The 27,996-nt window shown below is 39.5% G+C and overlaps 1 protein-coding gene across 4 annotated transcripts in view; it reads left to right on the top strand.

The window, feature by feature from the left end:
* The window catches only part of FBXL7 (F-box and leucine rich repeat protein 7), a 181,970-nt gene that overhangs the window by 26,448 nt on the left and 127,526 nt on the right, over nucleotides 1-27,996 (top strand). For all 4 annotated transcript variants that reach the window (XM_069008316.1, XM_069008317.1, XM_069008314.1 and 1 more), the window contains exon 2: nucleotides 16,826-16,915. Coding sequence is in view for 1 of the 4 variants with exons in the window: in XM_069008314.1 (XP_068864415.1) it covers nucleotides 16,826-16,915 (90 nt within the window). In the remaining 3 variants the exon portion in view is untranslated. The remainder of the gene's footprint in view (nucleotides 1-16,825; nucleotides 16,916-27,996) is intronic.

Below are 27,996 nucleotides of genomic sequence, written 5' to 3'. Positions count from 1 at the left end.
TTCCCTGTAAGGTGCTTTGGAAACTTCTCAGTTTAAAGGGTTCTTACGGCCAAGCACATAAAATTTTTCATGTATCTGAGGCACTACAGGGCTTTTATACTATGATCAGGTATTCTTAAAAGGGTGGGTTAGCCTTAAAGCAAGTAGCTTATATTTCATAGCATTTCAATTATTTTAGCTGCAGCTATTATTGCTATTATTGGTTTGTGGGTTTTCTTTTAGTTGTTGGGATTTGTTTCAGTTTTGGGTTTTTTTGGGGGGGATGCTTAGCTTTCAACTTTTACATGTGCAAGTATAAGTCGTAGTTGATTAACTTAGAAGTTCATTTTTATGGGGTGGGACAATGAATCGGCCATATGACTCTTCACTTGACCTTGTGTTCTTGCTCTTGGTGGCAACTGTTCTTATTTTTTTTTCAATAAATTTTAAAGGGAGAGGAGACCTTTGAAAATTAAGAGCTTTGGTGTCCTAATTTTCTCTCCAAATACTATCAGAGAAAGTTTAATGTTTGACAGTTCACAGATAGGAAGCTGCAAGGTTTTGTAATGCTTGTGGTAATAGTTGTTATTATGTTAAACATGGTGCTGCTGGGTTAGGTCTTCAAGCTTTCTCAAGCTGAATTTTGGTATTTTTGTATCAAAACCAAGCACACATTAGTTTTAGTTCCTTAACAAAAGGCAGCTCTGCCTTGTATTGTTTGTTTAATGCTTCAGAAAGGAAGTACTTCTTCCAAAGGGCAGTGTCTTCTACTGGACAGTACCTGCAAGCTCGCTGCAGCTCTTTGCTGCCTCACCTCCTTTTCCCCTACTGCCTGTAGTCCTGGAAAACCTGTCTCCTGAAATGAGATGTCTTTGGGTGAACAAACCTTGGTTGATGTCAAGAGCACATAGTGAAGTTTTCAAGAGGGAGTTACCACAAGGGTGATGTTACTGGTGCTGTTCCCTCAGAGACCCATCTTGTCTAACATTTTCATTATAGGCTTTGAACTAGATGAGCCAGCAATGTGTGTAGTAATGATGGGAAGCATCCTTACTGCAAAAGGACCATAACAGAAAATGTTAACAGAACTTTGTGAGGTTTTAAGAGTAGAAATGGCATGAACTCACTGGTGTGAAATACTAAGTAGTGCAGGGAGGAGACTGTGACAGTAAAACTTTTATTAGGCATCTCACTGGTTGGAGGCAGCTGAGGAGAAGGGATCAAGAGTGTATTGCTAAACTGACCATGGATTGTCAGCATGGCATAGCATGGAGACAGAGGAAAGGCTACTGTACCTCAGGGAAAGTATTTGCAACAAAATAATACTAGAATCTGTGTGAAATATCCTATTTTGAGGGCCAGAATGGCAATATTGATCTAAACCAGAATATCTGTAGGAAACTGCTACTGGTGTGCTTGGAGAAATTGGGAATGAGATTTTACATGTTAGGCTACCTTTAAGACTGTTGTGTTCAGGACTGTGAAATTAGACATGGGTTTTGTTTCCCAGAGGTAGAACAGATGTTCTGGGTGGATGTGCTTGCTACGTGCTTCTGAGGAGTCATCCTTGGTTCCTGTACAAATGTTCAGAGCATTATAAATCCCTGATAGGTTAAAAAAATTTTGAAAATGACTGAAACTAGAAGTAAGAATGCTTTATCCCAGGAATGTAGTTTTAAAAATGTCTTTTGGACCTGGCAGCAGAGGAGTGGGCTCCTCGGGAAAAAGGAAACTTTTATTTTTAATCCAGAAAAAGTTACTTTCTAGGTAAAAATACCTAAAAAATGCTAACCATCATGCTTGCTATTTTGTTATCTTCCTGTTGAGCCTCACATTTGTGTGTGTCTGGGGAAATATGGTGGCATGGCTGCTCTGTGGACCTTTCCCAGTCACCTTTTCCTAATATTGGTTGTGCAGCTTTTATAGCTGTACCTGAAGTCAGTCTACCATGGTTTTCCCTGTTCTTGGAAAGTGTGAGTAGTTTTCATACTCCTGGGTGTAGACCACCCCATTTAGCCTGATTTTAGGCATCTGGTGATGTGAAATGTTGTATTCCTGGTAGATTGGGACTGCTTACAAAGTAGGCACTGGGCCATAGGGGAAGTGCTGCTATGAAGCACATCATCAGGCCTCTGTGTCTCTTTGTCTGCTCTGCTGTGAGCTTTGCTTCAAAAAATGGCTGTTTAATTAAATGCCAGGACTCTTGCCAGATTCCAGCATGATGTAATTAAAACATTCTCCACAGGCAAGCTCTGACCCAGCATTCAGTGTGGATCAGAAACCTGATGCACCCTGGGGATCATGCTCTCCGGAGGGTATTCTTCCAGTTTGAACAGAGACCAAAAGGGCATGAACAGATGGGGAGCAAACAAGCTCATCTGCAGAGCTGTAAGGTTTTCAGTGAGCTGCATCTTTTCGTCCTGCCTGTGCAGAAGGAGCAAGGAGCCATTTAGCACAGCTCAGTCATCTGTCAGTTACTGACACTTGTGTGGGTTTTCACAATGTTGTTATGAAAGTTTGTCTACTTCAGGGCACTGTATCAGTGCAGACTTGTTGGATGAAGAGTGACATGACCACCTACTTTATCCCCTGATTTTTACAGCTTTTTAAAAAGAATAAATCATTGTGGAAGATCATGTGTGTCATGACCCTGCATACCTTTGCAGGGATCCTGTTATATGTCACTTGGCAGTTTGTTTTACCCACTGTGGTGGGTACTTGATCAACTTGCAGAGTTTTTATTCTCTGCTGTTCTTTTCAGTGAAAATTAGAAGATTAACTGCTTGCTCTTGCCAGGAATAGGAGAAGTAGCTTTCCCTGCAGTCTTCCAGAATGGAAACGTTGGTTGTTTCTGCTGCTGGACTGCAGCAATAGAATGAAATTCCAGTCCTCCAGAGCTTATCTTCTTTGTTGAAAGAGTCAGATGGATATAGAAAGGCAGAATTGAGGAAACAACTAGTATTTAATACTAGTTGTCTTGATGGATATTTGCCTACCTATCAGTAGACTATTTAAATCATGGAGAGGTTCATCTGAGAGACTAAAAGAGGGCAGTGTATTTAAAGAGATTTCATTAGCTTGAAGAGCATGTTGGGAAAGTGCCTGTGGATATTGCTAGGGAGTAGGTGGAATGGAGGGCTGTGAAGGAAGAGCTCTTTGGCCATTTTGTTTTCAGTTGGCAGGATGGGATATGGTGAGTAGTGAATAAATCTGAATCCAACCCTTATGTCAGATACGGCCTGTGAATAGTTTCTGTTGTCTTGATTTTTAAAGACAGCAGTGCACGCAATGCAAGTTCTTGCTGTAAGGTGCTGCGTATCAGTGGTGCCTGTTTTGGAAAGGGAGACTGTCAAAGTGCTTAAGAAAGCTTATTCTGCACTGTTGCAAGCTAGTGCAGTGGGATAATGACAACTGAGGCTGTGATTTATCCCTTTGAAGTAGTCTTACATAGTGAAAGGTCACCCTGGGAACAGATCAAGCTTTATGCGATTGTTTCCTCAAAGAAAAAAGTTCCTTTTGAAACAGGTATTTACTAATGGTTGTTACATGCTTTTATGGTAAGATAAAATGAAAAGGGTGTGATAGTAGTCCTTCTTGAGAGGTGTGCTTTCCTTCAGTCAGATGGGATAACTGTGCCAAAAAGGCGTCTGCTGTCTGGCATTGTCAGCGGAGCTCGGAGATAGATCAACCTTTCTGTGACCTAGAACAGTGGATGCATGCTCAGTATCCATCTCTCCCTTTGTGTGCCAAAACCACTTTGGCAAACATTCTTCTATAGTTATGAATATTTTAAAATGTTTTAGATACAAGATTCAAAATGTATTTTGTTATTTGTGAGTGGACTTACTAAAGATATTTTTCGTTTATAGATGCCTGTGTCTACAGCTTCAGATTTTATTGTGATGCTTTCTAAAGTTGTGTTTCAGCTGAAATAAGAGTGTTTTTTACTTCAAAGAAAAGTGTGTTGTACTTCAAAGGAAAAAAGGCAGAACACTGCAGGTTAAGAGGTAACCATTGAGAAAGCTTGCCTTGAGGTGTTCACTGACACCTGAAATGCAGGTTATGAATTTCAAAATAGTCATAATACTGGTGCAGTTGTTGCATTGTGCGACTTCGATTTCTGAAGTGATCTTAAAAATGGACACACTCTTGCATTTCTTGACTGTATGCAACCCTGTGTGTGCATTTATATGTAGAAATCAGGTACCTCACGGAGTTTTCAAGACAGCATGGATGTTCAAATGGCATTTATTCTTTTGGTTAAATTGTGAATTAGTAGCTGTGCTATGCTGGAATTGCAGCAAGAATCTGTGTAAAACTCTTATTTTCCTATGGCAACTTCCTTTTGGTAGCTATTGATTTTAATTTCAGAGGTGTAGTATAACCATTCAGTAAGATAAATATCTGTTCCACACTGTTGGAAGCATAGGAGGTTTTTTTTAGAAAATATTTTTATAATCTCACCTCTGCTACCCAACATTTCAGATATATTTCTACTTGTTTTCTGACACAGACATAGGACAAGTTTTGCTTGTGTTCTGCACTTCCATCCTTCTGCCTTTCCATCCTATACAGACTGCCACTGCTTATGTTTTGAGCAAGTACCTTCTTAATGACCTCTTTTGACAGAGGTCATGACAAGCAGTGGAAAAACAGGTGATGGTTTTAAGCATTTCTGCCTTCTCTCAGGCCCTCTGTTAGGGGATGAATGTACACTTATTGGCATAAGTGGAAAAATCAGCCTGTTTAGTATAAAATGCCTCTGATGTGTGCTCCCTGGGCAGAGTAACTGGGCTTGCTTGTTCCAGGCCAGTGTAGGACTGTGATGGTCTTCCTGCCGCTGTAGGGTTTGTGCCTATGTTGAAAAAAATGTTAGCCTTAGATTTTTCCTTTAATGAGGGTTAGGAGTACCCAAGGAAAAAAACACATGAGAATTAATTAATCACATGAGAAATCACTACATCAGTATTAGTTTCAGTGTGTTGTTTAGTTTTGGAGAAGTAGTTTTCAGTAAATAAGTGATTGGATTTCAGTATTAATTTGCAAAAATTCCCTGAAACATGGAAATACTTTTGCATTTCAATTCAATTACATTTTGCACTATGTACTAATGAACTGGTAGAAGAGTATCTCAAAACCTTCTGAAGGCCCTTTCTGTGTTAGAGCAATGGTTTGGCTCATAGACTCTACCCTACTTTAGCATAGCAGAGAATGAGATAAATCAACAAAACTTCTAGCTGGGTTGGACAAGCAGTTTTGCTCCTGTTGGCATGGTACAGATAGTTTCTGAAGACTAAATTTTAAGAGGAGTAAGTCAGGTTCTTGGCATGGCATAGTGTATTTCTCGAACTGTAGTTTTACAGTGGCATTTAGCTAAAACACGTTAGAAAAAGAATCGCACGAGTCGTTAGCAGCTCTCTTAAGTGTAGTTAGCAAAGCATAAGCTGTCCTTTTAAAAGGATATTGTGGAAATGAGCACTGGAGCAAGCTTCCTGCACCTGTGGCTCTTTGACATCAACTGTGTTTTGATCCGATATGTAGCCATGGACATGCCAAGACCAGAGACGTGCAGGTGTTTCCCTCTGGCTCATGTAAACTCCATGCTTCCCTGGAAGTAAAATGCAGCTTGCTATTGCCTACAGCTACAAAAGTAGATGCTTAGTAGTTAAGGAAGTGCTTGGGTATGAAAGGTGCCAAATGGCACTAGACAGAGATTTTCAAAGAGGAGGGAGTGAGAGGAGATGCACAACTGTTGTCAGTTCCCAGGACATAACTACTCTGTTCCATGCTCTACTTCTGCATGTAAAAGTCCAGACTTGCTCTGTCTGCTAGCAAAAGTGGTCTAATGTGATTGTAAATTTTATTAAACTTACTTGCTAGGTTGGAGCAAATGTAGGAAGACACAAATTAAATCCCAAATGGCTAAATTGTTGAACATCTCTACTCCACACTTGAAAGACACTTTGAGAATGTTTCTTGTCAGACAGATTGTGGTCAAAGAGTTGGAACAGTGCTCACAGAACTGAGTTAGTGGTGGTGATTGCTTTCAGCAAAATGAAGCTAACCAGAGAAACTGAAAGAACTGGGAAAAGCTGAGTTGTGTTATTCAGTGGCAAAGCTATTGACTTATGTTTGGCTACTCTTGCCTAACAGGTCTGCCAAAAAAGACTGCTGTCCTGGGCGTTGTCAGTTCAGTTTGGTTCGTCAGGCACATCTTTCAAAGGAACGAGGAGTAAGGTGCTGATCCTTAAGTAGAGCCAGTTGGGCCATCTTCATTACACTGCATAGGTAGCTTAGCTAGTTTCAGGATGATACAAAAGCCATTAAAATGTATTATTGAGTGGAAGTTTATGCAAGGAGATAACCAGAAGTATCTTGCAGATAGTGTGCTTGGACCTTATCCTGTTGACCACAGAGCCTGGTCTGTGTTTACCATTAGCCTCAGGTTATCTGACATCCCCATTTGGATTTCTAGTTTCCTTCTCATGTTACCAGCCTGATTCTTGACAGCAGTTTTTTTATAATAAGTTGTTTCTTCTGTAATAATTGCTGTTGCATTGCCATAGGCAATTGTACCACTTTATGTGCTTTCTCTCAGCTTTTAACAGTTACCTCAGGTACTACAAATCTTAATAATGGTTGAATGGTTGGTTGGTTGTGGATTTTGTGGTTTTTTTTTTATTTGCTTGGGGTTTTTTAATTTTTGGGATTTTTTTTTTTTTGTTTCTTTGGTTTGGGGTTTTCTGTTGATTTTGAGGTTTTTTGCTTGGTTTTTTGTTGTTGTTTGTTTGGGTGTTTTGTTTTGTTTGCTGTTTGGTTTGGAAAAATTCTCAAAAATGATCCATGTTTCTTTGGTGTGGCTTCTGTTAGTTTACCAGTACTGATTAATTAAAACCTATGGGCAATAGTGTGATCAAGAAGCAGAGATGATTGCCTGAGTATTTAAGCGTGCCCACATGAGATTGTAGTAAGTGTGGCGAAGATTTGGTGTCAATTGACAGAATATTAATGCAAGCAGCGTGTCCTCTGTCCTCTCTTCTGTACAGGTAGTGAGTTGGCTCAGAGAAAGAAACTTAGCATGAATTAATGAACATTGCAAGAATCAGTGTGATGCTGGGCAGGATGCTTGGGAGCTGGAGACTGGCCCTGCTGCACCATTGCTGGTTCCCAGAAACCATCCAGAGAAGAACATCATGAGCAAGAGATTGTTTGAACTGTCATGTGTAGTGGTCACTGACATACCCACTCTGTTTCTGTTGGTTCTGCTCTCTTTTCTTCTGCTGGAGATGTGCCCTAGTTTCAGTATTTCTTTTTCCTCTAATGAGAAGCTAATACTGAATACTACAAGAATGAGTTATACTGAAGACCAAAATTATTTCTTGTTGGTTCTGCAGGAAGGAAAGGGGGATGAAGCATGTCTTTTCACAAAGGCATTAGATAAAACACTTCTGAAAGCAATGCCTTTATTTTTTTTTTTTTCTCCAGAATTACTCAGTTCAATCTGAGCTTTATGGATATACTTCAGCAGGAATTTTATAATCTTCAAACTATAGCCAAACAATCTTTATGACAGTTGCACACATACTACTGTAAGAATGAAAAACATTTCAAAATTAAATACAAAAGTCAACAGGGTAGATATTAGTTACCTTTGTTTTTTTCTTTAATGTGTCCTTATCCCACTGAATATCTGTGTGAGTTATAAATAACATGGCCCTGGTGAAGGTTGTAGGGCAAGCTAAAAAGTGTCCTTTGTCTTTTTGTTGCTGGTCTGTTGGGATACCTTGGAGTATGCTATGATTAAAATAGATGAAGAAATTGTAATGTCTTGAGGGAGATACATTTAAATTTAACTCTTCTGAGAGTTTCCATGCCATGTTTTCATGTTCTCTGAAAGGAAGGTTTTTTGTGAAAGACGGCTGAAATATAGATATGGTGCAGAAGAAATGAAAATGCTGAATTGGCACTGAAAGCATGAGATTTCTATGGAGAATTACTATCCTGCTCATATTCTGGGGATAGATGAGCCTCTATGTTGTTTTGGATAAATTTTATTCTCAGTGTTCAGGCGGTGACTGCAGCAGCAAATTACAGTAGTATGTGCAGTCTCTGTACAGAGTTGAGAATAGAAGATTAATTTAAGTAATTAAAACACAGCGTTTTCAATAGGAATAATGGAATTTTCTACTATATTAAAATGATCTGTTAAAACTGTGTTAAAAAAATCAGACAGGTGCTGGGTCTTTGTTTTTGTTGTTTGGTTTTGTTTTTTTCTTTTTTAATTTTCCTTGCAATCATTAGACATCTGTGGTTAGTGCAACATTAGAACTTTGCATTTCATAGAATTCAGAGAGAAAGGAAGAAGAAATCTAAAGTTGATTGCCACATGTATTATGTGAAACCTTAGTTTGTTTTCTTTTGTCAGTATGGCTTTTTTTATAGTCTTAATTGTTTTAACTCAGTTATGTGTGCTGATGAGTTTTATTTCTGAACCTGCTACTATGTGGCTTGTAATTTTGCCAAACTTAATTGTTAGTTGAAAAAGTAGGGATTTTTCTGAAGCATGTAGGTTCTCTCATTTTAGCTGCCTTTAAGATATCACTCTCTCACTATATGCCTTTTTCACATTCTGTTTTATTTAGTTTTTGTAATCCCACTATTTTGCAAAGTCTCCTTCTACTTGCATCCTTGAGTCAGCCACTTCCCTTTCCCCCTCTCCCCCTCCCTGTATCCATCAGTAAAGAAAAGCTGGAAGTGACTGTGCTTATCTAAAAGAGTAGAGTGATCCTTGTCTGCTCTTCCTTAGCTGTCAGGTTCTTTTGTTCTTCTTTAAGTAAAGAAGGCATCTCAGACTGTCAGATCTGTATTGTCATGTGAAAGATTTTTGTATCGCTTTTCACAACGTACACTGATACCAGAGTACTTTGTATGATGTCTTGATAAAGGTTTCTCACTTCCTCAACTCTAACATTAACTCTGACTTAACCAGCTGTCAATATTCAAGCTCAAAATTTGGGAGATATTGTGGGGTTGGTTTTTGTGGTGTTACTATGTACTACACCAAAAAAGCTGCTCCCCCAGCACTGCCACAGCAGCCATCTCCAGCTGTGGGTTCCTTCTGCTTCCACTGTACCTGGCTGAGCAGTAAAATTGATAGTGTAAGTTTAGTATTAACCTTTTTTGTTTAGATCTTGGAACTAGTTGTTTGTGAAAATCTAAATACATATTTTAAGTGTTAATGATATTATTGTGGAAGACAAACATGTATGTGGTGGGTTTGATTTTGTACTACTGAACTATATAATGAACTTCAGACCTATACCAAATGTCTGATGCATTCCAGTGCAATAGCAGGTTGCAGCCACTTCAGAATCTACACTGGAGTTTATCCTCTCAGGCTACCCCCACCCTTTGGCATGTCTCATTCGAGAAGGTGCAAATGAAGTCTCTACTAATTTATTTTTGGTATTGAACTGCATAGTCACTGGCTTTTCTGAATGAAAAGGATTCCCATTTTGTTTAAATTACAACAGAGGTGGGAAAAAACAGATTTGAATTAGCCATTAGTGGGGAACTTGTCAGTGAAGTGACTTTCTCAGAGAAAGTATAAAACTAGAAAAGGGGTTTTGTTTTGACTTAATTGTGTTTATTACTTTCTTATGTTGGTTTCATAATTATTTTCAGCTGTTAGATTAAAATGGTTAAGGTTAGGTAATAAACTTGAGAACGCTGTATCTCAAGTAAATGCCCATCTTAAAACATGGTGGAGATTGGATGAAAATTTGTAATGGAAAGTCCTATATTGAATGAATGAACAGTTTCTAGGAAAATTCTGTGATTGGTAGGAAGGCCAAAGTTTTATTTCCCTGTTGCTTTGGCAAAGTAGAAGGTTACAGAGTAGGAACCATTTTTGGAATACAGGCTAAGCCACTTCAGTGAAAGATAGTATTTTAATACTTAGTTGTGAGATGTGCTAGTCCTGATGAGTAATAAAAAAGGATGTTAAAGCGTTCTCATCTTGTTTTCTCGCTTTGAGTTCAAATAAGGAAAGTACTTGCATTCTTTCTTCTCAGGCAGCCTAGACTAAACAGTTCATGGGCTTTTATCAGTGTGTGTTTGAAAAGTAGAGCTTAACACTTGGAGTGGGTGCAAAGTTTGGCTGCAAATAAGCATTACCTTCTGGTATTCAGGCTGCTTAGCAGGTGTCAAGAGAGGCCTCAAAGTAGCTTGATGCATTATTGCTTCTTTATAAACCTAGCAGTGGTGTGTGCTGTTTGTCACTGTATTGTGAAATCCTGTGATAATGCAGACAACATACTGTCTTCAAAAATTAGGGTGACCTTAGTAGTGCCATATAAAGGTTCTTGGTTAACAAGCCTCATCAGTGAGTGCTGAAGTTCTCTAGAAAAGGGATAATATCTAGAAAAGATATTATCATCTGTTACATAGAGGAGGCAATATGTGCCCTGCCTCTTTTTAGCCATTAGACTAGATGAGTCCACTTGAAGACTTCATTAAATAAAGCATTTAGCTATTCTGAACTCATAGTGAGTTATTTAGCACCAAGATGAGAGTTAAAGATGTCCTGACTACAAACCCAGTAGGCTTCTAGCACAGCAACTAGAATCTCTGCCTATGTGAACAATTTTACTTACGCTTCATGATTTTAATCCAGACTTTCTGAAGTCTTGCCTTGCTAGTAATAAACATAATTCTGCTAAATGGTTCTGAAAAAATCCCCCACCTGCACTTTACTGTATGTTTTTCAGGCCTTTTGCAGTGTAGTGCATGAGCCATTGTGTCTTGCTAGCTGCAGAACTTGCACAGCCGTATTTCCATCAGAATTAAATAATGCTTATTGCCTTCGTTGTTACAGCTTCACCTTTCAAGTGGCTTCTTGTATCTGGTTGTAAGACTGACTCAAAAAGGTGACACTAAGGGGCTGTGCCTCAGGGCTTCCCTGCTCCGAGGCGCCTGCCCACCCATGGCTGAGGGGCTCACCCATGCCCTGTGGTGGGGCCGATGGAGCTGGCCGGTGCCTGCACCTGAAACAATTTCCTAAAAGAAATAAAAAACATAAGGTGACTTACTCCCTACCAGAGAGATGTTAGTGTAGCCTGTTGGTGTTTGCAGGAGGTTTTGTCGTGTGCTGTGGTACTTGAGAAGGTGAGGCAGGCACTGACTGGAAGAACAAAACTGGCCAAATTGGCCTGTGGGACCTGAGTTGAAGTTTAGCTTAAAACTTACAGAAATGCTGTAGAACTAAGTGCACTATTTCATAGCTAAGTTATGCCAAATTTCACAGCCAAATTTCACAATCCTGGAAGCTGGAGCTGTGGTTTAAAAATAAAAAAAAGTAATGTAAAAATGCTTGTGGAGATTTCACTTGTGAAAGTTTTAAGAAATATTGTCCCAAAGTGCCAGTGCTGGCACATATCTGCAAACTCTTCCAACTTCACTGTGCTTCCTGTGAAACATTCAGTTTAGTTCCTTTCCTTGGGATTGGAGTTTGTGCAGATTACTGTTTGTTTTATCATAGCCTGAAAAATGTAGGGTGGAATGAAATTTGGAGCCTGCTTGTTATATTGGCACGTTTTAATTTGGGAAAAAAAAGCAAGCTTAAGAGCCATACTGCTAAGATTTTAGGGCAGAAGGTCAACATGAATTTGTAAATGAACATATTTCATCCTGAAAGCAGTTCAGTGAGTAACAATGCTTGTAGGTAGGTAACTTCAGTGTTGAAACAGTGGCAGTTTGCTCAGCAGTTAAGAAATCATAGGTGGAAACCAGTTTTATGACAGATAATTTGCATTAGTACAAATGTAAAGTTCAAGGAGAATGATTGTCCACAGTGTGTAGTCCAACTTTACTTTGGATAAATGAATTGATACATTGCATCTTTAAAGGATGCTGTATATCTGCAAAGCTAAAGTACTGCACTAGGCTGCTGATTTCTGTGGGAGTACTTGGAAGCATACTAGGAGTCTGCAGACTTTGGAGGTGCAGATTGTAAAGAGATACACTTGAGGTTTTGGTGACTTGGACCAGCATAATGTGCGTCATGGAAACAAGAGAAGGAAAAGAGATTTTTCTTTCCTCTTGAATGATCCCTGATGCTTTGAGGTTTGGATTGGTTTTTTTTCTGGATCTCTTCTTGATGTGGTTGGCATGTATTTGATTTTAAAAGAACTTCTCTGAAGATATAAAAGAGAAAGTAGTGATCATCTGGTAGGAAAACCATGCACATATGCACTTTCATGTTGAGAAATTTAATTTGTATAATGTCATGTGGATAAGAATTGATGGCTTAAGTAAACAAAATTTTCAGATTTTTTACATCAAAGTCATTGTAATATAACACTTTTGGACAGTTAAAAAGATTAATGGATATTTTGAGCTTAATTGCTTTCTGCTCTCTTTTCCTAAATGATTACTTTGTTTTTCTGTTTTTGCATTTTGTCTAATGTTTCACTTCAGCATGGCAAGCAGTGGATTTGGCCCTACTATCCATTTAATTCCTGAGGTACCTGTCACTGCCTGCTGAAGAAAGATGTCATCACATAAGAACTTGATGTCAAGAGAAATACTGCTGTTACTTTCCAGGGTGACACATAAGAAACAATGGTCAGGTCAGCCTATCTTTATGAGATCTTAGAAGGATGTGTAATATAGGGCATGCAAATGCCCATACACCAGAATCCAAGGCAAATGTGCTGCAAAAAAACCTAGTAAAATTGTTCCAGAGCAAGAGAAGGGGACTCACTGTGGTTCAGACTAGGACAGGCTTTGCACATGTGGTTCCAAAAATAGTTTTTCAGTGTCATACAGTTATAGACTGTGCTTTCCCAGTCAAGTTTAAATTGCATTGATTCTGTCCTGACTGACTTGTGATGTCTTTGACACTTCTCAGCAGTGAGTGTGACTGGCAGAATCCAAAGTCTGCAAAAGTAAGATAGGAAACACTTTTATAAAACAAACATAACATTGTAGTCAATCTAGCCATCTGTGATGATAAAAAGAAAATAAACACATTATTTTAATAGTCATTATTCAAAAGAGTCAAGGCAGATTTGATGAGGCTGTAGGGCTACTGAGTAGAAAGACATCTATGGCTGAAGAGTTTACGTGGGCTACAAAGACCTAAAGACAGACAATGTTCAGAAGAACTATCTGTTATATGCTTGCCTGATTCTAGCTTTCTTTCCAGCAGGATCAAAATGTAATCTGTAGGAAATAGCATACTAGGTTAGATGGCTGGAATCTTGTTCCTTCCACTATTGTAAGATTTTGGCACTAGTAGAAGGAAAAAAAAAATCTATACTTTTGCTTCTTCAGAAGCAGGTCAAAGAAATGATTTGAATTGCAACTGTGTAGCTGTTTGATTCTTTGCAGGTGTTGTGAGGTACATGGTACCTTCACTCCCAGTGTGAATTATGTTGTATTCTAGGAAAAGGGATTTCTTCTGCCATATCTACCTACTACCCTAGTGCAGTTTTCTTTCTTTTCAATTGCATCTTCTGATTTAGAAATAAAGAACTGTTGACTGCATGAAGGAAACTCTAGATGATTGCAAGTCATGTTAGGGAAGCTTTTGGCAGGCCTTTAATTTGTTTAAGCAGAGGATCAAATACAGTCATTACTGCTCTAGTCTTTGCAATATTGCCCTCTGTTTGATGCTTCTAGTTGTGATTGCATTAGAACTGTTGTCAGGGTATATTTGCAATGTGCAATGGCTTTCTCAGTGCACTTTCTGAATTGGAGAGGAACTGGCCTCTGGAAACAGTGTTATACTGTGCTTTAAGTTTCCCTATGGCATTAGGGGAATCGGCAGTCTTTGAATTTCTGTGATTCTAATATTCCATGTAATCATTTCGGTTGGAAAAGACCCTTACAATCGAGTCCAACTGTGAACCCAGCACTGCCAAGTCCATCAGTAAACCGTGTCCCTAAACGCCACATCTACATGTCTTTTAAATACCACCAGGGATGGCGACTCCACCACTTCTATGAGCAGCCTGTTCCAGTGCCTGAACACCCTTTCTGTGCAGAAATTTTTCCTAGTATTGGATCTCAACCTCCCCTGGCACAACTTGATGCTGTTTCCTCTTGTCTGTCACTTCTTGCTTGGGAGAAGAGGCCAACTACAATCTCCATGCTGAACAGCTGCTGCTCTCCTATCCTTTCCTCTTTGGAGAATATTTAAAAACTGTTATGTTTTAGCTCTGGCATGTGTACATGAATCTGCAGTAGCCAAATCTAGCCTACTAGAAGCTTTGTTTTGCACCGAAAAAAAACTCAAAACAAAAGATATGTATTGTCAGCTAGCCTCTTTGAAACACATTGAAAATTAGTAGAAAGTATGTCTTGCTTCCTCCTCATCTGAATGGAGTGTTTCAGAGTAGTCAGTAAGGAAAAAGGCTAGTTTTGGGGCTATATAAAGTAAGAGAAGACTCTATCTAAAAAAATAATTACAGGTAGAACTGTATCCAACCAAAGCAGTAACTATGGATATTTTTTTTCCTTAATTTTTAGTTTTAAATTCTTGCAAGGTGTTAAAATGTTTCAAAGTTCAAGTAGATTTAAATGATAATTTTCTACACTTACATTAGGCATTTCACAATTTCTATAGAAGTGTGCAATTGTAAATATGTTGCTGCTGGGTGTACTGACAATTAGTAGCTTACAGTGGGTGAAATATTTTGGTTATGCTCTTTGAGGTGGGCTTGTATTTTGGGTAAATAGAAATACTATTGGTAATGGGGAGGTATGGAGCCTGGGAAGCATTCACTTTGTGAAAACAGCCCATGCCAGGTATGACCATCTAGCAACTCTGCTGCTATTTGGTATCACTGACTTCCTCTCGCTCTTCCCTGCCCCCCAAAAAAGATAAGTTCTTTTTTAGAGGAAATCCTGTTTATTTGCTTTGAGCAAATAATTTTCCAGTTACTCTGTTTAGTTTTGTTTTCTTTCTATTAATCTCTTAAGGAGTGCTGATACCCCTTGGAATTTTGTTTTCTGCCTCTGTTGTTTGAGTTTTTGATACATAAGGACTTGCTGGTAGTGGCAATACTATCTAAATACCTTTCCTGTCAGTAATGATTTCATTATCAGGTGCTGCAGGTGTTTCATGTTCTTTGGCCTCTTCCTAGGAAAGAACATTTAATATCTATCCTTACTTTTCTCTTCTGCCTTTCTTCTACCACAAACCTTGTTGCCTTAGCCAGAGAGTTATTTTGAGGCAGTAATTTCTATAAAGACCCACAGTCCATTACTCCAACTCATGTCACAGCTTGAGAGCAATTGAAGTGATATTCTGGAAGTGCTGCTTCTTGGTTTTGCTTAACTTCTTAAAGAAATGTAAAAAGCAGTTAGTGAATCACTGCAAATACACTTTTTTCTCTCTCTTCACCCTGCCCAACTACTAGCTTTAGCCATTTATTTTTTTATTTCCTTCTGGCCATTTTAATATCCTTTCACTCCAGTTCACTTCATAATCATCTCTCAAATCTAAGCATGTTAACTTAAGCAACTTTCTGAGGAGAATGATTCTCTAGGGCTGGCTGACAGATTAAGTGGCAGTACCTCGGTTGTGAAGCAACCTACATTTGCACATTCTCCAGTCGTTTCCCATTAAAACTTAAATCCTTGTTCTGTTGTGGCACCTTTAAAAAGCAGACCTCTCCCTTACATCTAAATGTTATGAAAACCAGGCATACTGTAACCCAGAACCCCAAGGAATGCTTGATTGAAATAACAGATCAGAAAAGTCTCTTGCTAACATTCCTGTGATTATGGGTTTACTCAAGTGACAGAAACTTGGTGTCAGCTAGATTTCTGCACACAGCCTAATTTTGGTCAAAAAAAATAACACAGGTCTTAAAGGCTTCAATGATGCAGTGTTTGTGGGGACAGGTAACTTCTAGAAATGCAACAGTACTCACTGCATTTCCTCTCTCTAGAATTATCTCACTTATTGCTCATTGGGTGGTTGGTCTGGTTCCTGCTGCAGGGTATAATGTATCCCCCTTTAGTAATTACTGAGATTGAGTAGAATGAGTGAAGGGAAACAGAAGTGACTCCTTAGATCCTCACAGGTAAACAAAAAGACAGCTTTGGTTTAGACAACTCTGTTCTTCTGTAATATCTATCTGGGTTTTTAATGTGTATTTGGATTTCTTTTGTTTGTAACTTTTACCTAGAGTTTGACATTCCGCATGTAGGTCTGAAGACATTGATGTAGGAAATTCAGGAAAAGCTTTTAAGAGAGAAAATAAGAGAAGGAACATGCATAGGTTATGATTTACAGTTAAAACCCTCCACCATTAGTGAGAAGTTAGTTTTGAAATGGTGTATTACATCATGCAGTGAGCATGGTGAAGGAGAAAACAGATACCTTGCTTTCATTTTCACATGACCAAGTGACTTGAATACATTATGTGAACACATTAAACAGAAATCTAAACTCATTTAATGCATTTTGAATGTAACCATTTATCCTGATCTGTGTTAGAGGTATTTGAATGAGTAAACTGAACATTTTAGTTACTCTGAGGTTGTTAATCACAAACATTTCATTTACAATGGAGCTTAGCAAATGTGTAGTGAGAGGCCCTGTGGCACAGGAGACTATTTTCAGCCTTAATACATATGAAGATGCACATGAAGTTACAGTGCAGTTAACTCCTACCCTGGTGTGTACAAAAGGCACATCAGCTGCTTTAAACTTAGTTTAAAGCTTCCTGGAATTGTTACAGGTTCAGATATTGAAGGTCTTTCTATTTCAGAGTTGATATTCATGTTTGTTCTCCCTCTCTCCCTCCCTCTCCACCTCTTTCTCTTTTTGCAGGCAAGGGCAGCTCAAGCATCTCATCCGACGTGAGTTCCAGTACGGATCACACACCCACCAAAGCCCAGAAGAATGCAGCTACCAGTGAAGGTAGGCAGCTGGTACTCATCACCCAGGTCAGGCCCCCCAGCAGAATCCTAGCAGTTTTCAGAAGAGGAACCACTCCTCCTCATTCCTTCTGTGTACAGTAGCAGTGGTCTGCTAGAAATTCAAAAACAGGTCTTCCTTTAAACAGTTTTCACTTTCAACCTGTGGTAGTTTCTGATTTAACTTTGTGACAAAGGATTTAAGATACTTCTGCAGAACCCAAATGTAGAGGGTTAGGAGTAATTTTGTGTGCCACTTCTTCAGCAAAGACTTTTATACTTAAGATTTTATATGATCTGATTTTGCAGTTATATTTGAAGGATATGCTTGATGGAAGCTTTTTGAAATACGTTTTAGGTCAAATATCAGCCTCTTTCTTTTCGTACTGTGAACACCATGAAAACGTGAGTTGCTTGAGAGGAGTTTTTCGAAAGTATAGCTGCGGGCATGAAGAGATGACACAGATTTAATTAGGTCAATACACCTCACCTACAATTACTGGAGTATGTCACCACCCAGGGCTAGATTTTTAATGTCCAGGAGAAGGAGATGTCTTACCTGTCAGTATTAGCACAGTGTTGTACTAACTGGCCTATGAACAGAGAAATGCTGATTCTTCCTTTCTGACTTCTTACATGTGAGTAGGTGTGCTCTGTTAAATGGAAGTCTATTTGCCCTAGTTTTTACAAGTGTGTCTTTGAAGGCTGAGAGGAAATAACGATATATAATGATGTAAGCTAAAAGGATTTTTAAAAATTGTACATTTATATGCCTTAGCTAGTATTTCTGTTTAATTCTGTCATAATGATTTGGTTATATTTGGTAGTAATCAAATAATAATTCTGATTTCTTACACTTCTGTTACTACAAATTAAGTTACAAGCTCTGATTACTCTCAGTCTAGCTTTATTTCTTATGGTTAAAAGAAGTGAGACTTTTGAAAAGTTCTAGTTTGGCAAGTCTGACTATGACTGTAGAATCTGTTCAGTAAAAGCAGTTCATGTAAGTAATAAATGACCACATAAATCATATAGGCTCTGTTGTTGAGCATGCATAATCCCACACAAAAAATGAATATCTGGCACCTATGAATCATTAGAGATACCGGTTTAGAATCTGTGCCAATAAATGTAACAATAAACAAACAAATGGTTAATAATGTTAAGTTGAATAGTAGACTTCATATTTCTCTAAACCGTAGATTCAAAAGTTTTGAGGTACCTGAAAGAGGTGAATTACCAGGACACAAAGTAGATTTAGGAAATCCATTCTCTGTATGACAGCCAGCAGTGAAAAAGAAAAGAAGCCACAAAAGAATAGTGGAAACTCTGAAGTCAGTACTCAATAATTGCTCTAAACTTCTGTTCTACTTCAGTCTGTAAAGCATTTTTTCCCCCTTGGATTCAAATAAGATAATGCAAAATAATCCTTTACTAATCTCTAAGATTTATGTTCTTAATTTAGCCCACTATAGAGCCAGTGAATACTAATGTTGACCCTGAAATCTTCCCCACTAGTTTGCAGCTGATTAATTCATTAGTGAGGGAGGCTTAAATGCAGGCCAGCAGATACTGTAGTAAAAATGTTTTTATGAGTTCACATCCAGAATCAGAGTTCAGAGCAGTGTAATTGTGTATTCTATACTTGGAGGAAATTTCAGATGTTAGCCTAATTTTTCTGTGCCCTGGAATAGTGTGATTTGACAAACACTTATTTTGACAACAGATTCAGAAGAATGTAATAACCAGGGAGCATAAGAGTTATGCAAAGGATAGTGAGACCAGAGACATGGAAGCAGCTGGGGCAAAACAGGTGCTGTTGAAACTGGTGCTGTTACTGGAAAGCCCATTTATCAACTTATGTGTCTGGAGTTTTTACGAATGCTGCCTCTTTTCTTCATGAACAGTAGACTTATGCTGAAGGAGGATTCAGCTGATAATAAAGACTTTTACCTTCCACAAGATGAGTTGAGTTCTGTGCTTATGGAAGGCTGAATGTTTTTTTACTGTTCAGTTATAGAGTAATGTTTAGGGGCCAGCTAATAACAGGAGTCTGATTGTGTTAGATGCTGTACAAGCAGTGGCATGTATGTATTTCGGGGTGTGTGCATAACATTTTTTTAACTGTTAGTAAAATTTACCTACTCCACTCTAGTATTTGCCTACCATGGTACAGTGGTATCTGCTCAGTACAGAGGGTGGTACATTTATATTTCTTTTCACTGGAGACTTTACTGCAGGGAGAGAATGCTCAAATTCTGCCTGTATTGTAAATTCACAGCACTGTGTGCTGTCCTGTGAATGAGTCGTGTTATGCGGCAAGCTGTATGTATCTAGGTTTGGCAAGGGAGGGACTAGGAAACATTGCAGGTGAACTCTTCTTCACCTTCATTGCCATGGGAAATGATCCTGATTGAGCACATGGCAGATGGCTTCTTTGAATCCTCTGAATTTTTACTGCCAGCTGAATTCCTGAGTGCCCAGCTCTGTGAAGAGCAGAATATTTGTTTGGGGCTGAAGGCCTTCACAGCCTCTGCTTTCCAGCTTTTCAAACAGACCTAATTCTTTCCAGTTCTGCACAGCTTGTCTTCTGTTTCTGTAAGACAGGTGACGCAACACTTGTTGAAGCTGAATCAAGGGAATGCCTTGAAACAACTAGAAAGGAAATTTGTGGGACTGTGTCTCAGTTTGAAAGACAGGTGTCTGCTAAGGAAGGCAGAAGCCTGCCTTGGAATGGTAGATGTAACCCCTTTCCCTCCAAGTTATTATAATTTTGAAATCAAGGGCTTTTAGGCAAAGATGCGGGAAAATAGGAATAACAGTTCTTTACTATTATATATATAACCGGTCAAACAAACACCAATAACTATGGCAGTAACAGCAAACACAAACCCAGTCCCAGCCTTCTCGGCTGTCGGGCCCTTTCCCCTCGGGTGCAGTTCCGCTCGCAGCCGGCAGGGATCGCTGGCGGCTCCCGGTGAGCAGGGCAGGTGCGATGGCTCCCCCGCGGCTGCAGGGGATGTTCCGGAGAGAGCTCGGGGAGCACGCGGCACTGGTGCCCTGGGATCCCGGGGAAGGGTGGAACAAAGGCTTCACAAACCCCTGGGCAGCCGATCCCAGTGTCCAGCTGGACCTTTGGGAACGGCAGGCTGGAACGGCGGGCTGGAGCAGCAGGGATGAGCACAAATCCCTGGTGGCAGACGCGATGTATCCAAGCAGGGAACCCCCCGGAGGTCCAGGCAGGTAGGGCAAGCATGGCTACAACGCAGCGAAGGCTCGAATCAGCGGCGGGGCAGGGTGGCCACAGCCCAGCCTCCAGAGGGGCAGGGAAGGTGGGCCGGGGATCCTGGGATCTTTCTCCGCAGAAAGAAACACGGCCGAAAAGCACCAGCAGCTTCTCTCTCGAGAACGCTGAGAGCGAACTGACCCCACACCCAGGTGAAACAAAGGAGTAGCCAGGCCCACCCCACCTTCAATGGGCAGGTCTTTTGTCTTCCTTAAGTACAGCCATTTGTCACCTAGCAACATGCATATGGGAAAAATTCCTTTAACAGGAAAAAAAAAACCTAGGACTAAACTAAAACCCCAACAGACTGATCTATTCTAGCTCTAGTGCTGTACAGCAGAGAAACAATCATGTAAAGTACTACTTAGGCAGGTACAGATTCCCAAGAGCTGCAAAATCGCTTGGAAGGGCGAACCACCTCAGGAAGTATCTGACAGCATGTGTTGCCATCAGTTTAAGCAATCAAACCATACTCTTCATCCTGATGACTGCAGTCATGTAACCTGTTGAGTTTCAGAGCTATGATGATTCTCTACAGAATGGGTACTAAAATGGGAAACAAGATGCTTGAAATGGCTTGTGTTGTTCCACTCCTAGATATGCTGTTAAGGGAACATCATTTAACTCTTTTGATGGGCACAGGTGGTGCAGCTATAGCCAAAATAATGGTACCCTCCCTCACATTGTGGATTTAGAGCATCTGTAGAGTTGTGGAATATTTTATATTTCAAAGAGACAAAATGTTGGTCCTGCTATTGAGTGTGTCTGGGTGATCTTCCCCCAGAGAAGGACAGTGTGTATTGGTATCCTTAGCCAAACAAGCTTCACTCAGTGATGCATCGGAGGGGTAACCACTACTCTGTTTTTGTTGCATAGAGGAAAGCAGACAGTACCTGGCAGACCATGCAGCTTCTTAAATTCAAGCTTTGAGATACCAGTGATGCACTTGAAAGGGATGCAAAGATGAGGCTGTACTGGTGCTGAAGCTGGAGTCCAGTGGCTCTCACTTTGTGTACTTCAGTGAAGGGAAGGTGGCAAAACCCAGATGTCTGGTCCTCAGTGTAAATCACAGGCTGGAGAGACCTGCTTGTTTGGCTATAGCTTGTCTCAGAAGGAAGGTGGTAGCCTGTGGGTGTGCATGCATGCTGATGCCTCCACACTGCCTCTCTCCTGAGGATACAGCTTTCTTTAGCTTTGAATATCGCTGCCTTTTACTTCTTTCCCAGTCTCCGACGTTGTCTGCAATTCTTTACCCTATCGATCAATTATAGTTAGAAACTTGAGAACACATGAGTTTTTACTACCCCCCATTGCTCTTCTGGCAAGTGAAAGACTAAATGGATTTTTGTGGGCCATTTAAATGCAATTTGCTAGACACAGTCTCAGCTGGAATATTGTTGTCTGAAACTTGATTTAGAAGATTAGACCGAATGACTGTTTTTGTATGGGCTTACCTTGATCAGGGAGTTTTCTTCTAACACTTACCTGCAAAGCATGGAATGTTATGTCCAGGCTGGACGCTTTGTATTAACTTGACCGACTGTTTTTCAAATAAAAGAAATCAATACTCTTTGCAGTTTACTATAGAGCCATTAAGATGTAATCCAGAGGCAGCTTTAAGTTGAGAGCTCATGTATGAGCTCAATGTATAAGTTCTAATTTATTTCTCAGCTTCTGTAAAATCAAATTGAAGGATTAGGTCTGAAGCAAAACACTATTTTAGCAAGGGGACTCAGTGCTGAAGTACCTCTGAATATATCCCATTAAATCTTAGTATTTTGAGTGTTGCAAAAATATGGTGAAGCCAGCTGCTGTATTTTGAAGAAGATAAAATTTTATCTGCTTTTAGTCGACTTCTAGAGACCCTCAAAGAGTAAGTATTTTACTTTGTTTCTCCTTTTGCAGTACTCTGAAAATTCTAGAGTGCACTGCAATGTATGTTTAGTGTGCAGAACAAATGCTTTTTTTTTGGCAGTAGCTGTTTGTATGCATCTCAACACAAGGTACTTCTTCTGCACTTTAGTTGTGTACGAGAAAAGCCCTCCGTCTCATAGTTGTATCCTCCTTCCTGTTTTAGTTGTATCCTCCTCCTGCTGGACTTGATGGTGCAGGGTTTACAGTTGGACTTGATGATCTTAAGAGTTTTTTCTCACCTAAGTGATTCTATGACTCTCAGAGCAGCAGGGCATATAGCTTGGTGGGAACAATTACATTCATTAGAAGCCATTCCCTCCATTAAATCATCTTGGGGGGCAACTATGTGAAAATGTAGCACTTTTCAAATATGTAATGCTTTAATTACTCATGTAAAAGTGTTACTGTACTCTGTGCAAGATGATGGCTTGGTTGATCAGGTTGTGTTTGTGGCCATTGGCCATCCTTTTATTGTGGGACCTGGCCACTGAAGCTTCTATATAGAAAAATTTCTTTTCCCAGAAAAAATTGACCTCAGTATCAGAAAATGTTTATCACTGCTCTACATGGGAATATATTAAGTGACATTTCTTGAACACAAATTTGTTTGGGTTGTGTGCCTCTCATTTCACCTTAAAAGTGAGGGAACAAAGTACTTGTTATACGATACTTTCAGGGAGGCTGTAATTAATTTAATTTCTTTTGGCTTCATGATCAAATTATTTCAAAACGTGGTATCTTTTGGATCTCTGAGTAATTCTTAATTTATTCAGTGAATTTAAGAGGAGAAATGCTTGTGTTGTGGACTGTGATGGACAACATGAAAAATTTGGGAAGATGGAGCAGGTTCTTTCCTTCTGAATGCTTTTTGTATTTTAAATGGTTCCTGACTGAGAATCAGCTCAAACTGAGATTCAGGTGAGTGCAATCCTGATCTTTTTTCAGAGGGAGATAAAAATCTGAGAGAACCAGTTTGCAAATAGACATCCTTTCTGTGTATTAAGGTTCACATAAATAGGTAGGTACTATGCTTGGTATTTCAGAGTTCCATTGAAGCTTTTGAGTTGTTTGTGTAGCCTCTTGGGGCACTGAGCTAGGTGTTGTGGCAAAAGACTATTACTGAAAAGAGATGCAGTTTTTTACCTGGATTTTCTGATGATCACTTATTTCATCTGATACCTGTTAAGAAATCTTTTCCCACTTCAGTTCTTCACCATTTTTCTTTTCATTTTCTCTTAACATTAGAATTTTATTAACCCACTATCAGAAATGAAAACCTGTAGGGGTTCTTTCTGGATGAATGCAGATCTTTGCATAGTTCCTATTCTTTTGATGGCAGTTCTCTTCTTTTCATCTCTGTCCTCATGTCTTTGCAGCCTTTTATTGGGTATTTGGGCTCTTGGTTCTACTGTTGAAGTTTTGTCAAAGCAGGCTTTCTGTACACCAAAGTGTGTCAGAAGTTGATATGAATGCCTGAAATTGCCCCTGCTTGCTTGGAACTGGGCAGAGATTCAGTTGGCTTTGAGTGAACTGTTGCTGTTGTGAGTTGGTAGTGAAACTGGAGACTAGGTAAGTTTCCTAGGGTTTTGTGTTACTTTTCTAGCAGGGGAGTTTTCTAGAAAAATGAAATGTTGCATTGCAGAATGTGCCAAAACAGAATCATTTCAAGCCAAAAAGATTGAGGAGGAGTAAGAGGGGGCTGAAAGGCGTGACAGGTAATAAATCCAAAACTATAAACAGTTTGGCCGAATAAACAGAGCTCACTATTTAAATTCCTTTAACCAACATATCTGAATGCATACACAAATATAATCACCTCAAGCAGTATTTGAAGGTACAAAGTTGCATAGAGCTTGCTCTTAAGCACTATTTTTTTGTGCTTAACCACATCTTGATATGCTATTGCTATCTAATAGGCAGTGTTCCTGCAGAACTGTTCTGCTAATTACAACAATACCATTACAATCAGCATTTAAATTAGAGTTCAAATACAAGGCAAAAGTAGTTGGGATACTGGCAAGGTTAAACTTGCAAATTGAAACCTTACGTTATTCTGGCTAATTTGTACTGAAATGCTATAGCCAAATGTTTAAAACTTGCCCAAACAATACCAAGAACAAATTGGAAATGTACATGAAACTGCAGTCTTACTTGATCTGCTGCCTGAAATGTGAGACTCACCAGAGCAAATGCAGTTACAGTACAGTTAAAGAGAAATGATCCCAATTTAAAAACCTGGCATTAGCTTTTCCGAGTAAGGTCTGATGCTTGGTAGGAGTGATTACAGTTTATTCAATTACCTGTAAATCTGATTTTAAGGAATCCAGGATCCCAAGTGTAATTCTTTGGGTAAAATGCTGTACCAAACTACTCAAATACTGTTATCACAGGAAGGTTCTGACACTTAAATGTTCCTCCTGTTATTGCCTATAATAGCTGTCTAAAGTAGTTTCCTTCTCTGAAAATTGACGTCATCTCGAAGTATCTGAAGAATGCCCAGCATTTGTTGGTCAAAACCGCATCCTTGAATGCTAGACTGTCCTAAGACTTCTTGAAGAATATGTACAACCTGATAATGCATATTTAAGTATGTCAGGTTTATCAATTTTTCAGAACTTATGAACTGAGACTAACAAGTTCCTTCAGTTTAGTTCTAGTTCTTGATTGAAATAATGAAATAAAATTGGAACAGCAAATTTTTTGACTATAACTTCACAATCCCTGTTAAGATGCTGTAGTTTAAATTTATTGCATCAAATATCCTGCCTTATGTTCCTAATCTTATCTTTTTATGTCAGCTTGTCAAATGACTGCATAATTTTTAAGACTGATACCACCAACGGTGCCAAAACTAGCAGCGTGCTTGAGAAATATCTGCTTTGAGTTGCTGAGCCATTCTGTACTTCTCTTCTGGCTATTGTACCATAGTTCCTGCTGCTGTGTTTTTCTCAAGTTTGGCATCTCCTCATTTCTGCCAGCATTCCCAGATTTCCCTTGAGAAGTATGTACTGAGATTGGCTGATGAAAATGGCAGTTCAAGGGTGGATAATGATAATGCTTATGCTCCTGATAATTCTGACTGCTGGATCACCATTGGTTTAGGCAGTTACAGCAGACTAGGCTGGAAGTATATTACAGCTGGTGGTGGGGTCAGCGGCTCTGACCCAGGAAGAGGTGACCGGTCCAGGGAGATGGTCCCGAAAGGAATCGCTTTCCCGACGTGTCTTCCCTCAGCTGCTGGCAGAGGGGCCCTTGCAGAGACTGTCAGCTCTTTAGTGACTGTCAGCTCGTGATTCCAGCTCAGCTCTGCAGGGCACCTCCAGGCCAAGCCAGACCAGAGAGAGAGACGAGAGGCTCGTGTGGCTGGTTCTGCACAGAGGTAGCTTTATTGTGGATCCCCTCTGGCAAAGGGGGGAGCCAGGGACGAGAACCCTCTCTTGGGAGGGGCCCCAGAGAGCTTGCTTTTATAGGGATACAGGGGATCAGTATGGGACCAATGGATTACAGAGGATCTGGGATGGGAACAGACCAATGTGTTACAGAATGATCTGCATAGTGTCTCCCAAAGGATTGTGGGTCTGCCTTTTCTTGCTGTGACCAAAGTGGTTGCCTTTCCAGGGAGTCCTGCTGGGAGATTGAGCAATCTCCTTATATCTCAGCAGACGTCCCTTCAGGGCAGTGGCTGGGCATACCCCACAGAAGTATAAGCAGAAGTTGTGAGCATGAGTATAATCTGATGATTTTCCATCTATGTGTTCCTCTAGCCTTGATCAGCCACAGCTGAACATATAACTTGTGGTCTGGTGCTGTGTCTGATGCATGGTCACTAAGCGGCCGTTGTGATACTTCCTTTAAAATTTAAGGATAGTTTTCTTCTTGAGCTGTGATGGTGGATTTGGAAATGTGTATCTATTGAACCTCCAAGTAAAATTGTGGTATTAGCAATTTAATTTTTTTTTTTTTTTGCTAGAGAAAAAACAAGTGCCCATAGCAACCTTTCAGCTACACTGGGCTAGGAGATTTCTACTTTACTCTGTCCTCTTGGGTGTACATAGGTTTGCCAGAAGGCAGGCAGGATTTCCTTAGAGGTGCATTATAAATGCTTGTTTGCAAGATCCTGTAGTCATTTTAGATCAGCTAGTTGGAGTTACCCTCTCACAAAGTGAAGTACGGAGACTTTTCATAGGCATGTCACCCACTTGAGGTGTTTGTGCTGCCTTGGACATGTGAATGTGTGAGTGGGAAGAAGCTTGATAGCTTTACTGGATGGCTGTAACCTGGCATGCTGCTTGCAGTCACTAGGATACATCATAAATCTCTGTTGTATATTTGTATCAGAGTTATCATAACTAAATTTTGGGGTTTACCAGTGCCTAATCTAATCTATAGTGCTTTTAATTGTCCATAACATGAAGTCCATTTCCATCTTGTATATCTAAGAGAGTGAAATTTTACAGCACTGTGACATATTCATTGTTTGTGGGAAGTATTTTACCTTTTCATTATAGAGAAACAATGTTGCGTGGGAACCTCTGAAAGACAAACAGAAAGAAATCTCAAGGATGTAAGCAGTAGGAATAAATTCTTTTTTCCAGCTGTGATGTTTGCTTAATATGAAGGTATTTACATGTCCATGTAGACCTACATAAACACGGATTATTTGTTTATTTATTAGACACACCCACATTTCCCACCTTCACCCCATAAGAAACTTTGTAAGCCTCGTCACGTAGGGTTTGAGCTTCCATTTGAGCAATAAAAACTTACTGTGGCACCCAGAAGTTCAGAAACTGTTCACTGTTCAGAGCAGTCATTTACCTTGGTCAAGGAAAGACTTGCATGGTAGTTTTCCTTATAGAACAGGCACACATGTAGTCTAAGTGATAAAATTATAATTGGACTGCCTTTTGTGGGTTCTGTCCTGGAAAACTATTTGCGTGACCCTTCTGTTTTGTGGGCTGAAATAAACCATTAGCTTGAATTTTGCTTTCTGAAAATGCTCTCTTACTTTTCTTTCACTTCTAAAACAAGATTTTGGTAACTTTTTGTAATCTGAGGCAAAATTGCAGCTCAATCTGATTTTAGCTGTGAGTGTATTTTCCCTTTGCTATTCCTGTAGAGTTAACTATCTCAAATTTCTTTTAATGCCCTCATACCTCAGATTTACTTGTACTTCATGTTTTCTGTCCAGCCTAGGGTTTGTCTTTTGAAAGCTTTTGCCATGTAAAACGTGTGAAGCTGATCAAGAAGCTGATGGGCCTGGTTTTAATGGGAGATTATTCTGGACCTGGATCAAACTCACAATATTCTGAAATATGCTTTGTCATGTTCCAGTAAAAAAAAAAATGACATCAGTGAGTGTCAGTTGGTGCTGTTAACTTGGCAGGATACTTAACAAATACGTTTTGAGGAAAAAAATTCTCAAGGAATGTTTATTTTCCTTTCCTCTGAAATAGCATTAGATGAATGATAAATCTGCTTCTATCCTTCAATGTTTCATAAAGATCACTTTTGCCACTGTCTAATTAAGGAAGATAGAGTCCCATAGCATTTAGTGAAATATGAATATTTGCTGTTCTATGCTGAGTATGTCACTCCCAATGAAAATGTATCCAACTCAAAATAACAGCAGTGCTGTTCAGTCACTGGGTTCAGCTTTTTACCAATCATATTAAATAGCTATTTAGAATGAAGGAGAATTGGTATCTTCTCACCTTGATGTGTTTATGTATTCACATATTTTTAATTCTGTTTAGAATGTATGCTTGTATATGGCAAAAAAGAAAAAAAAAGCCCAAAACCACACACAAAATATCCCCACCTAATATATTTTTTGTGTGTCTGTGATGATGTTAGTTGTTTTTAAAATATTGTTCATAAGGAGA

Source organism: Aphelocoma coerulescens, chromosome 2 (assembly GCF_041296385.1).
Source record: "Aphelocoma coerulescens isolate FSJ_1873_10779 chromosome 2, UR_Acoe_1.0, whole genome shotgun sequence".
In the NCBI taxonomy this organism is placed as follows: domain Eukaryota; kingdom Metazoa; phylum Chordata; class Aves; order Passeriformes; family Corvidae; genus Aphelocoma; species Aphelocoma coerulescens.
This window is presented reverse-complemented; position numbering and strand designations above follow the sequence as displayed.